Source organism: Muntiacus reevesi, chromosome 9 (genome assembly GCF_963930625.1).
Source record: "Muntiacus reevesi chromosome 9, mMunRee1.1, whole genome shotgun sequence".
Lineage (NCBI taxonomy): Eukaryota > Metazoa > Chordata > Mammalia > Artiodactyla > Cervidae > Muntiacus > Muntiacus reevesi.
Genome location: NC_089257.1, coordinates 81,521,191 through 81,534,602, shown reverse-complemented (window position 1 = coordinate 81,534,602; position 13,412 = coordinate 81,521,191). Strand labels below are relative to the sequence as shown.

At 36.9% G+C, this 13,412-nt stretch overlaps 1 protein-coding gene across 1 annotated transcript in view; it reads right to left on the bottom strand.

The window, feature by feature from the left end:
• CNTN5 (contactin 5) overlaps nt 1-13,412 on the bottom strand; it is a 1,527,443-nt gene that overhangs the window by 55,163 nt on the left and 1,458,868 nt on the right. Inside the window, exons 19-20 of the mRNA XM_065944251.1 lie at nt 7,726-7,796; nt 5,077-5,311 (exon numbers count right to left, since the gene is read on the bottom strand). Coding sequence (XP_065800323.1) covers nt 5,077-5,311; nt 7,726-7,796 — 306 coding nt within the window. The remainder of the gene's footprint in view (nt 1-5,076; nt 5,312-7,725; nt 7,797-13,412) is intronic.

The window sequence follows — 13,412 nt, the reverse complement described above, 5'->3', positions numbered from 1 at the left end:
CTAATTTTCTATTGGATGTATTGAATTCTCAGTTTCTTTCCAAAACTGTAGTAACAAGAAATAAGTGGAAAACAGATATAACTTTAATTAAAAGGTATTTCTAAAGATGGGGAAATTAAGACTGATTTGATTTTTCATGTTGGAAAAAATTTGCTTTTATCATTTGTACTATGCACTTTAAAGTCAGTTATGTTGGAACTTTGCTATTATTTTTTTAAAAAATAGGATTGCTTCTAATATGAGAGTATTGCATGGTGTAGTCCCCCACATTTTTGGCAGCAGGGACCCATTTTATGGAAGACAGTTTTCTCAAGGACAGGGTCGGGAATGGTTTTAGGATGATTCAAATACCTTATCTTTATTGTGCACTTTATTTCTTTTATTACTATTACATCCGCTCCATCTCAAATCATCAGGGATTAGATCCCGGAGGTGGGGGACACTTGGATTATACCATACCCTGAGACCTGAAGTCAAATCAGGGTTGGAGTCCACATAACTTTTGCTTGGTTCAAAAGATATAGATAATGGTACATGTCCACTATGCATGGAAGTCCTAGCAGGCAAACCTCTTTCCTCTGGCCTTAAATCAGATGCTGCCTATCACTGAAAGAGTCATTCAGGGTTACTTCCACTGTGTAAACCTTGAAAGATTTCAGCGTCTCAAGGGTGATAACAGGGGAAAAGAAACAACAACAAACATCTGGAGGTTTTCTGACAGTGAAAGTGTTAGTCACTCAGCTGTGTCCAATTCTTTGTGACTCCGTAGACTGTAGCCCACCAGGCTCCTCTGTCCATGGAATTCTCCAGGCCAGAATACTGGAGTGGGTTGCCATTCCCTTCTCCAGGGGATCCCCCCTACCCAGGGGTCAAACCGAGATCTCCTGCATTGCAGGTGGGCTCTTTACCTTCTGAGTCACTAGGGAAGCCCAGTAATTTCTGACAGTACTTTAGGGCAATAGTCAACCTTCGAGTGGTGAGAGTCATTTCCCAAGTGATTTACTAAGTATCTATGTGTATAAAAGATGATTCCTTCTATAACAGATCACATTCAGTGTTTTGCCTTCAATAATGCATGCCTCACTCATTCCAATAGGTTTCTTGAGAGGAAAGGAAAAAGCCTAAGGGCATGACACATGCACACAAGCACTTATGGAAGTGTGCTCCGGATGTGAATGCCATCCGTCGTCGATGTGCCAGGGGAACGGGGTTGAGAGCTAGTACTGTCAGGAGTGCCTTGCAGTCCTTCTGATCTGTGCTTCCCTCCATCAACATGAAATCTGGTGGCTGCGTTTGATACGGCACCTGGCACCTTTCTCTTCGGGGCTTGGTGTCAGCTCTGAAAAGGCGATACCTTCTTCGTGGTACCCTGGATGAGTAGCTGCGTCATGAATGAAGGGAAGCAACTATACCCAGAAATAGGGGACTGAAAACCAGTCACCTGCTCTTGTTCTTCACTTTACTTAAGAATAAAGAGGGCTTTTGAGGTGATAAACAGGTGGACTAGGTTAATGGAAGAACAAAGAAACAGAATTGGTCTTATGGAGAAGTACAGTCTCCATGAGATATCTGGGCTTTGGGCAAGAGCATGATGCCAAGGGCTCACTGTGAACATCCACGGACATGGACAAGAGGAATCTGCTCTGGCATGACCACTACACTCTAGTTTTACTAGTTTATTACAGCCCTTGACTCTTTAAAATTGTCCAATCTTGAAAACATTCACTCCGTTTCCAGTAGTTTGCCAAGTGACTAAAAAGGATGTTGATTTCCCTGTGTGTGTGTGTGCTCAATCATGTCTGACTCTTTGCTCCCACACGGACTATAGTCAGTCAGGTTCCTCTGTCCCTGGGATTCTCCAGGCCAGAAGACTGGAGTGAGCTGCCATTTCCTACTTCAGGGGATCTTATGGACCCAGGGATCAAACCCATGTCTCTTGCTTCTCCTGCTTTGGCAGGCAGATTCTTTACCACTGTGCCAGCTGGGAAGCCCAAGATCACTCATTAGACTTCGCTGGGTCTTAGTTGCAACACATGGGATCTAGCTGCTTGACGAGGGATTGAAGCCAGGACTCCTGCATTGGGAGCTTGGAGCTTTAGCCACTGGACCACCAGGCAAGTCCCTTCCCTGATTTTATTCCAGAACAAAAGTTAATCTATTATTACTGCCTATTCTGCGACAACTAAAATGTAAAAGAATTTTTCAGAAAATAGAATAACAGAATTTCAGCCTTAGATTTGTAATGGCTCCCAGCAATATTATAGATTTCCACTTCTAAAGTGGAAGGAAGCAAGGCTCAGAGAGGTGAAAAAAACTGCCAAAGGCTTTCAAGTTAGTGTGAGCTTCCATCTGAAGCTTTGCCCACTCTAGGCAAATACTCTCTCTTCCTTCCATTATCCTGCTTTTCCTGGTTGACACAATGTAACGGTGCTAAAACTCTATTAAAATTTACACGTGAAGTTCCAAGTTGGTAAATTTAATTCATGAGCAAATGCTAAATATATGTTTTAATTTTGTTTTCGGAACAAAGGCAGACCCTATCCAGATTTAATTTTCTTTATATCTTTCATATTTCAGTCAGCCAAAATAAATGAAGTGTTACTATGAAGTATGTTACAGCAACAGCTTCAGTATCTTTGAAAATGTGCATATTTTCTATCTAACTAGAAAGAGGAATCTCTAAAGGCAAACCGTTTCAAATATAAGGAAACAGGGCAAACAACCAATGGTGGCTACTACAATTTCAAAGCAAATGTTGACAAGGAATGTATAAATTTGGATTTCTCAAAGGCAGCACTGGTGTTACCATGCAAATCATGTTCGCAAACCTCTACAGTTCATCTCATGTGACCTTTTGGGCCATGTGCATAACAAATGATACAAAATATTACATACAATAGCATAAAACAGTAGCAAAATATTATTAAAAACATTCCTGATAAGATGATACAGGGTAGTGACTAAACACATTAGTTTTGGAGTCATACAGACCTGGGTTCAAACCCCAATCCTGTCACTTACTGAGTAAGTAACTTACTGAGTTACTTAAGTAACTACAGTTACTAGGGTTACAAAAGTTACAACTATTGTCCCGAGCTGGGTTGAATTTAGCATGTTACTTAGCCTCTGAGCCTCAGTTTCCTAACAGTAAATTGCAACTTGAGATTCCTACCTCACATTTAATTGTAAGAGTTAATATAGGTAATATGGAGACTGGCTATACTATCCGAAAACACATTACAAATTTGAGATGCTAAGTGCATGAATGGACTTCCCCAGTGGCTCAAAGGTAAAGGATCCATCTGCCAATGAAGGAGATGCAGGTTCGATTCCCAGGTCAGGAAGATCCCCTGGAAAAGAAAATGGCAACCCACTCCAGTATTCTTGCCTGGGAAATCTCATGGACAGAGGAGTCTAGTAGGCTACAGTCCCTGGAGTCACACAGAGTTGGACAGAACTTAGTGATGAAACAATAAGTGCATGAATATCTCATCAGGACACTTGTAGTTGTTTGGTGTTAACTGACTCTTCACTTCCTTGGTCATTCTTATACTAGGGTAAATTTTCTACTTCTGCTTCAAAATTTGCCTCTATGTCACAAAATACAAAGGAGCTGGTACTGAAAAACTATATCTTACATAAATCAGACACTACCCTTGCATTTCAATATTCAAAAGAAGTTATTTATTTACCCCCATGAATGCACAGTATCAAAAAAGACTAATGATCCTCTTGATCTATTCAAGTCACACATGTGGACACAAAGGAATAAAAGGGTCAGCTTATATAAGCAGTAATTATTTGGAAGGTCAAATCTGTGCTGTCTCTGGTGGGACATTAGTTCAGTTGGCTGTCAAGTTTAGGGACTGTAAGGTATTGTATTTATTTTCAGGGCCAACTGAAATTCTGCGCTTGAAGAAAGACTTTGTGGTGTTCTGTCTAGCTTCCTCTCAGAAAATGCATTTTTGTATTAAACCTGAACAAACCAAAGATTTTGATGTAGAAAGCTGAGGTGGCACTCTACCACTACTAACTATTGACTATAACCATGAATAACGTCATAGTGTTTCTTCAATTCAAGCACAGAATTTCAGTTGGCCCTGCAAGTAAACGCAATGTCTTACAGTCTATAAAATGGGTTTACTGCTCAGGTCCTGCCAATCTGGTAGTTTTTTCCTGTTAAATGGTAGTTTTAATGATACAGAATTCTATCATTTTCTGTTGACTAATCATGATACAATGGTATTAAGTGAATAATAGCTATATAATCACAATAGTAAAAGATGTTTATCAGTTTCACTACCCAGTAGTTTTATATGACTGAAGTGACTTAGCAGCAGTTTTATGTCGAGATTGAACAAGGTTTTGCATGTGATGGCAGTTTGCTATAGACAAACCAAGGATTTAATGATTGGCAGCAATGGGTTTAATTCTCAATTACAAACTATGCAATTTTTTCAGGAAGTTCCTTAATTTTTCTGAGCTTCAATTTCTCTTTCCTTACATTGGGGATTATAATGCTTGTTAATCAAGATTGTTGTGAGGATTTAATGATACCATGTGTGAAAAGCTTTCAACAAAAAATCCTGTCTGATACTTCTTTATCGTACAATGTTTTATGTATGATGTTAGTAACAAATATTTATTGGAGTATTTATTTAAATTCACTTGATATAAATTTAAATTTTTGTCAGTTAAAATGGAAAATGATCTAAATTTCAAACCAAAGAAAAATGGTTAAATGTCCATACATTCACAGAATAGACTACATACAAGGCATTACTGATATTGTTATTATCATGGAAAGATGTTTACCATATATCAGTGGGGCACGAAAAACATAAAGCAAAGTATTAATATATGGAATGATCAATTTTTGTCAATAAAACTTTTTTGGAAAAATTTTGGAAAAATATATCTAAAAAGTTTAGTGGATCTATGGGTAAGTTTTGTTTTATGGGTTTTTTTATTTTCTCTTTTGGTAATCTGTATTTTCTAATAATACAATAATGTCACATTCAGTTGCCAAAGTAAAATATTAAAATGTTAAATGAAAATAAGGATGATAAAACTGACCTCCTTCAGCTGAACATATGACAACAATTTGACTGAAGGGTCCATCCCCTTTATTGTTATAAACTCCAACCTTCACTTCAAAGGGAGTAAGAGGAGGGACACTTTCATCTCGATAGATGAATTTTGAAGCTTCAGAGGATGTCACCATTTTTTCCTTCCAGCCACGTGTTCCATTGGGCCTGAAAGCCACAATATAGCCAAAGCCTTCCCCATTCTGAAACTCTTCAGATACTGGCTAGAGAAGAAAAATGCAATTAATTATCAGCAATATAACTGGTTAAAAAAACCTATTTATTCCAATTTTTAAATTTTTATATTATAGATAACTAGAACAAAAGAGATTCTCCAAACTTTCTAGTACATTGAAAGCCAACATAACATAATCACTTGGCAGTTGTTGGAAATTTAAAAGGCTTTAAAGGTAAAGGATAAAAAATTAAATGGTATCAGTTGATATTTAAGAAAATTATCAAGAGTACTGAAAACTCCTGAAGTGAGACAAATTTACTCCAATTAGTCATGTATATGAAACAAAGGTCCTTGGATTCCACACTAGAATTTAACATGTTGGTGAAAACTGTCACATGGTCTGGTGATTGGGAAAATCTTGTCCCTGGTAATGCTCTGCAGAGGTCTTTGCTCAGAAAATTTTGGAGAAATTAATGTAAGACCTTTATTGTTTTTCTTTCTTTAGTGTTTTTCTTAAATACTTTTGTGCTTTACTAATGTGAAAAATTAGAATAATTAGAATACAGTATATGCTCAAGAAGCTTGTACTATATGCCTTATATTTAAATTCTTTAATTTTTATTTTTTTGGTCACATGGCATCATATACCGAATCATAGTTCCCCAACCCATATCCTCTGCAGTGGAAGAATGGAGCCCTAACTGCTGGACTGCCAGAGAATTCCCACATTTAAATTTGTTAAATGGGCATCAATTGCATACCATAGAAAATGGTAATTGAGATTAACTAGTTAGTCAATGGAGCAGTTACCAGCCATTGCCTAGGACATTGTTTGACAAATTGATATCCAATAGATGGTGGCTTAGCAGTAAAGAATCTGCTGGCAATGTAGGAGTCTCAAGAGCTGAAGGTTTGATCCCTGGGTTGGGAAGACCTCCCGGAGGAGGGCATGGTTACCCATTCTATTATTCTTGCCTGTAGAGTCCCATGGACAGAGGAGCCTGGAAAGCTACTGTCCATAGGGTTGCAAAGAGTTGGACATGATTCAAGCAATTTAACACACACAAATGTTTGGTAGTTTTTAAAAAAAATTTTTGATTTGAGGAAAAACTATGTGTTGAATGGAGGAAAAGAGACAAAGCTTATCATATCAAAGTACTATATGCTAAATGTTTATATCCTCTCCCCTACCCCACCAATTTATGTGATAATTCCTAACCACTCCCCTCCCCCAACCCCATGTGGTTGCATTAGGAGATGGATTTTTGGCGGGTGATTTGGTTATCAGGATGGAGTACTCATGAGTCAGATTAGTGCCCTAATAATAGAGAGTCTAGAGAGTTCTTCTGCCTCTCTGCCAGACAAGGACACAGTGAGAAGATGGTGCTGTACACACCAGAAAGTAGGCCCTCACTAGACCTGAACTCCCCCGTGCCTTCTAGAACTGGGCTTCCAGCATCCAAAACTGTGAGAAATAAATTTCTGTTGCTTCCAAGCCACCCAGTCCACAGCATTTTTGTTACAGTAGCCCAGGCTGAGTAAGACACAAAACTGACAGGGAAGGCAATTCCATTTCGAGAGATATGATCTCAGTGAAGGTCAGGAATTGGGAAGTTAATACCTCCGCAGAAATAAAAAACAAGACATAAAGTTTTATTGAAGAAGAGATTGAACAGAGGAACAGGTCAGAGGCTGTGTTTTTCTCTATATTTTGGTATACTCTTTCATTGTTCTTTGAGTTGGTCAGGGATCAGTTCAGCTTTCTCCAATAGGCACTTCCATCTCCACTTTCTAAGGCATTGATCTATGATCTACAAAGCTATATTTGTTAATAGAGTAAGTTAACATCAGAGAAGGAAAGTAGCTTTATGTAAAATAAATGTACCTATCACAGGCTTCCCCCCTCCCCAACTCTTTTACATTGACAGAAGGAATTTTGGAGGTCAGATGGTGAGGGATACGAAAGAACAAGGATTTTGCTATAAAAATCCCAATTCTACTGTTTCTCAGGAAAGTACTCAAACTGTGTATCGGTTTCATCATTTAGAAAGCAAGGAAAATTATCACCACTAGTAGAATTATTGTATGGGATAAATGAGATAACCCAGGCTCTACTCCAGAAAACCCTCAGTGATTTTAGCCCACAAAATGTCAACTGTGAAGTAATCAAACATTAAACTAAGCCAAACAAACCTGTGAACTAATTTGAGAGAGGACATGTTTTAATTATTCAAACTTTATTCTAAGAGAGCCCATATGACAGGATGGGACTTTAGACTTGGTATGAAAGGTTCACGTTGGAAATACTCATGTGAGTAATATATGCTCAAGGTGTTTTGCAATCTCATTTGTAATCTCAAACAAAAATTACAGTTACTCTGTACCAGTTACTCATACCCTATGTGTAGCTTTATATTCTAAGGAATCAACATGTCCTGACATCTGAGTGGGCTTTCTTACCTCCCAGGCGATGACCAACTCGTGCCTTCTTCCACTTCTTCCACTTACATTGGTAGGTGCTGTCTTTGGAACTGTGGTTAAAAATGGGCCATGAGTGAGGACAATGCAGACTTTAAGTGTCCCTACCATAAGAATTCATCATAATTCTACCTGGTTGGGTAACATTTCCAAATAAACAGATCAATATTTGTTTGAAGTCAGGATGGTCTTATTCAATATTAAAACAAAATGCTTGTGATGGATACACTGCTTTTAAATCTCTGTGGGAGAGTTTGGCATACATTTTTCATGGCCATATGCTGCATCTCCAAACTAATTATTCTCTTGTAAATGTTCTGTGGTTTATAAGGTCCAAATCATAATTAACACTATAGTCAAGGACATCTACTAATGACTACTTAAGCTTCATGCTGCACACTTTTTTCCTTTCTAATCATGTGAATCTTCTGTGATCCAGGGCTTGCAGGGCCCCTGGAAACTCCACAGTAGACATTAGCCTTAGGGCTTTACTAGAACTCCCAGGGAGCTCCAGTTTAAAGAATTCTCTCCACCAGCCAAAAACTAATCTTTCTTCTTCTTCTTCTTTTTTTTTTTTCATGGAAAATGGCAATTATAGTTTATTTTGAGGGGTAAATGTAATTCCTTCTCTTCTTTAATATTTTTATGGGAGGGGAGATCTGGGTTTGAACTCTGGGATGGGAAGATCCCCTGGAGGAGGGCATGGCAACCCACTCCAATATTCTTGCCTGGAAAATTCCATGGACAGAGGAACCTGGCAGACTACAATCTATGGGGTCGCAAAGAGTTGGATACGACTGAGTGACTGAGCACATGTAGTTTATTTACAATATTCTGTCAGTTTCAGGTGTATTGCAAAGTGAATCTGTTTTACATAAACACATATCCAGTCTTTTTATGATTCTTTTCCCATTACAGAGTAATGAGTAGAGCACCTGTGCTATATAGCAGGTCCTTATAAAGAAATCTTAGCAATAGCTCCATGGAGTGAGAACCTATTTAAATGATGGCAAGAAATAAAAAAAATTTTAAAAAAACCTATCAAGAATGAGTCTCTCTGCAAACTGAAAAATATATAGATACTTGGTGAAACTTTTACAAATGTGTAATTATTAAAAGAATAAATGTGCCAAAGAAATAAATTTCCCCTTCACTGCACCAAGCCACAAAATATGTTTGTAGTTGAAAGGGAATATTTTCAAAGGAATAACTGTTAAATGAAGAAAACTATTAAAAGAAAGCCTTTTCCAGGCTGTGAGCCTGCATTAGCAATTTTACACTTCAGTGTTACCTTTATATCTCAGCATATAGTTTTTAAATGATCTTGATATACTCATAAACAATAAATTAACTTTCATATATTCCCTACTTGGATGAAAGGCTTTTAATTACTGGCAGATATTCACACAACATTTCATATACATTTAGAAAAACTGATGCAGAATTTGTATACTACTAGAAAGGAAAAACTATTCTCCCTGGACCATGGAGGTGGGAAAGAGCACTATCATTGCGTCTGTTGAATTAAGTGACCTTTAGTCACCAGGATCCCAATTTTATTTCCTAGGCCATGTTCTCCATGAATGTCAGTTCTTGTCTTGTTCATGTAGAAGGATAGATACAGAAGCAGTGACCAATCTTTCTTCTTTCACAGTTACATACATGTCAATAATTATTCACATGTGGAGTTCATTCTCATGTACTCCCTCAGAATTATATGGAACTGGATACCCCTTTGTCTCTCAGTCAGGAAATTAGAAGTGATTCAACTAAGAAAACTGATGGCGTTAGAGCAATAGCAATGAAAACATCCTGATTTATATGAAGAACAGGCAGATGACTTGAGTTTTTTACTAAAAGTCAAAAGTTATTGCTGCATGTAACAACTTCTGACATGGCAGTGTGCTGTGATACCAGGTCTCCAAATCACTGTTATGCAGCACTAATTCAAAATTCTTTTTTTTTCTGGTGTATGGTATGGTTAAGGCACACAAGAGGAGAACTGGTTTAACTGTATGTGTGAAAGGGCAGGGATACACAATTCCAAATATACACCAGGGGCCAATGTCAGAGTTCTAAATACTGTGACTATCAATGCATGGTCAAATAAACTGCATAAACAAGTTAATTTGTTGATATTGTGCCACGAAGGCGTCTCTTAGTGCCATTTGTTTATAAAAAATAAAAAGTCATCCACACACAAATATGTTTCACATTCATTTCTGACAATTAATAGCTAAATAATATTCAACTAATAGCTACCAGAGCTACCTACTTCATCTATTATTTTGGAATTACTTGTTTATACCCTAAATTTAGGATCTTGAAATTTTTCCTTTGAAGATACTCTCCCCATAAGCATGGATGCTGTGGAAAGACTAGGCACTGAAAGTCCTTTTCTGTTTTATTAAGCCCTCAAACATCATCTAAAAAGAGAATGCTTGGAACCTCTAGCTTAGGGTTTGAGAGTAGGCTGTAGGCTCTTTTGTGAATATTTCTTGAAGTTCATTAAAGAAGCATGAATTCAATGAAATACAAGTGATGATATGATGTCAAAACTTTCTTCTGGAGCTTTGGTAGTATTGTCCCATAGTCTATTAATGTTTTTATTTTTTAGAAAACATATTGAGAGTTTTCAAAGATTTTAACTTTTTGAGTAAAAAATAAAAAGAAACTAATGAAAAGTGTGGTGAAAATTTCCACTTTGAGGAACCAAGAAAGCAAAATTTAATTTGTTTTTGTATGGGAAACTTCTTTGTCAAATTATCCATAATTGACCTAGATTTTGTAAAATTTCTTTTATCATATAAAAATTTTTTTTGAAGTCTTCCTACTGCTATCAGTTTCTTTTAAGGTAGTAAAATGAAAGTCACTCAGTAGTGTCTGTCTCTTTGCCTGCCAGGCTCCTCTGTCCATGGAATTCTCCAGGCAAGAATATTGGAGTGGGTAACTATTCACGCTCCAGGGCATCTTCCCAACCCAGGGATCAAAGCCATGTCTCCCACATTGTAGTTGGATTCTTTACCATCTCAGCTACCAGAGAAATCCATATTCAGCTTCATGTTAAGTAAGTTTATCCAATTCTAATGTATAATTAAAGTGAAAGCAACTCAGTCGTGTCCAACTATTTGTGACCCCATAGACTATACAGTCCATGGATTTCTCCAGGCCAGAATACTGGAGTGGGTAGCTGTTCCCTTCTCCCGGGGATCTTGTACCCAGGTCTCCCACATTGCAGGTGGATTCTTTACCAGCTGAGCCACAAGAAAAGCCATTTAATGTATAACAAGTGATACAAAAGAGGCATTATAGAGCATTGCATTTTAATAGTTTATGTATAAGTATATGTTCTAAATTATGTATAAGTGTATAAGTTAGTGTATAAGCACTAACTGTTCTTTCTACAACAGGCTTGCTAGATATGATAGGAAATCATAACAGAATATAGTAACTGAAATGGTAACAGAAAACTTGAGGCTTTAAAAGACAGGGAAATAACCTAAATGTCCATTGATCGATGAATGGATAAAAAAATATATAGTGTATTATATTATGATGAAATGCTATTCAGCCATACAAAGAAAGTAACCCGACCATTTGAGATAACATGGATGGACATGGAAAGCATTGCATTAGGTGAAATAAGCTGGACAGGGAATGACAAATATTATATGATCTCACTTACACGTGGAATCTTAAAAAGAATGGAACTGGTAGGAACAGAGAACGAATTGGTGATCACCAGAGGTGAGGATAGGGGTTGAGGAAATGGGCAAATGTGGTACAAAGGTACAAACTTCCGGATACAAGATAAATGAGTTCTGGGAAGACATGGTGACTATAGTTAACAGTACTGTTATCATATATTTGAATATTGCTGAGAGCATATCTGAAAAGTTCTCATCATAAGGAAAAACAACTGTGTGAGGTTATTAATATTAACTAAATTTATTATGATAATCATCTTGTAATACACAAATATATAAAATCATTATGGTGTTCACTTTTAATATAGTGTTATATATCAATTATATCCCAATAAAACTGGAAAAACAAACACAAAGAAAATCTAAGGCTTTAATAGATATAACTCAGGCAGTGTGTGCTGCTGTCAGGATCACAGTGTTTGAAATGAGCACTCTGATTCTAATCAGCTTAAATTTCCTAATTACATGCAGATGATCAGTGGAACCCATGCTCATTCATTTCTTTTTCAAGTTGATGGCACACAGTTATTATCTCTGCAGTCAACACTTTGGAGTCCACTGATTTTAATTATATCCTTTATTTATGAAACAACATGCTTATGATATGTAGAGATATGTCTTAATCTTTCAGAGTCCTTCTGTTGTAAAAGTGCCATAATTCTTGTTAGAAGCAAAAAATTAATATGATCAAACATGTAATAAATGCTTTCATTGAGTTCAGAGAAATACACATTTACTTAAAGCCAAATATATTTAAATATAATCAAATTCTGATTTAGATTTACCTAGCTAGATTCCTCTCTCCCCCAGTTGGCTACTGATAAATACCATGAGATTATTAGTTCAGACAATTAAACTTACATGCACGATTAATGGGTTCACTCTGGGCTTCCCTGGTCACTCAAATGTTAAAGAATTTGACTGCATTGCAGGAGATCCCTGGGTTGGGAAGATTCCCTGGAGGAGGGCATGGTAACCCATTACAGCATTCTTGCCTGGAGAACCCCATGGACTGAGGAGCCTGGTGGCCACGGTCCATGGGGTCACAAAGAGGCAGACACTGCTGAGGGGCTAACACTTTCACTTTCACTGATTTTTCTGATTTTCTTTTTGAACATTACTCTTCCATGACTGAATAATGTGATAAACACTTTCCCAACAATCTGTTAATGCCTAGCTGTTTTAGTGCTATGTCTGACATATTAAAATGTAGACTTTTGTCCCTTTTCATTTTATATATTCAGTTGCAAGTGCTCAGAGCAACCGAAATATATTATACTACCTTAGTTTAAGCATGCAGGAAGTTAAGTTTGCGCTTCAAAGAGCTCTTCCTAAGTGTAGTAGTCTGAACAAAGTCTGTCACACTAAAAATATGCTTTAATTAAAATTCAACTAATAAAAGAATACAGGATGAAATCATCTACCAATCTCTCTCTTTTTTTTCCCTGAAAAATTTCCAAATCTACTATAGTAGATGTTTACATGACTCATTAAATAATACAGCTTTGCTAGAGATCTGAGAGAAGTCACAAAATTAGGAGTATAATCCAGCAACTGCTTTGGACAGAAATGTGCAGAAGAAAGGAAGAAAGGAATAGAGGTTACTTACACGGTGTGGGTGAGGTCAGGAGAGAAATCAAGCAACAACAACAAAAGTTCCTACCTGAATTGAAGTATATAACATACAAGTATTTCAGTTAACTGATTATCACTTAAGCCCACTCTATTAGAAGAGTTAGAGTTTCCAAAATAATAATAATAATAATAATAATAATAATCAGTGGTGTTTCCTAAGGAGTTCAAATAATGCTGTTATTCCTATCAATAGTGTAGATAAAATGGTACATGTAAGTAGTAATAAAGTGTTCTTCTGGGACCAAGAAAGGTCATAAAACCTAATAACAGTGTTCCCGTTCTAGCTGGTTGGTTGAAATACTTCTTAACCTCTTTGTCCTTCACTTT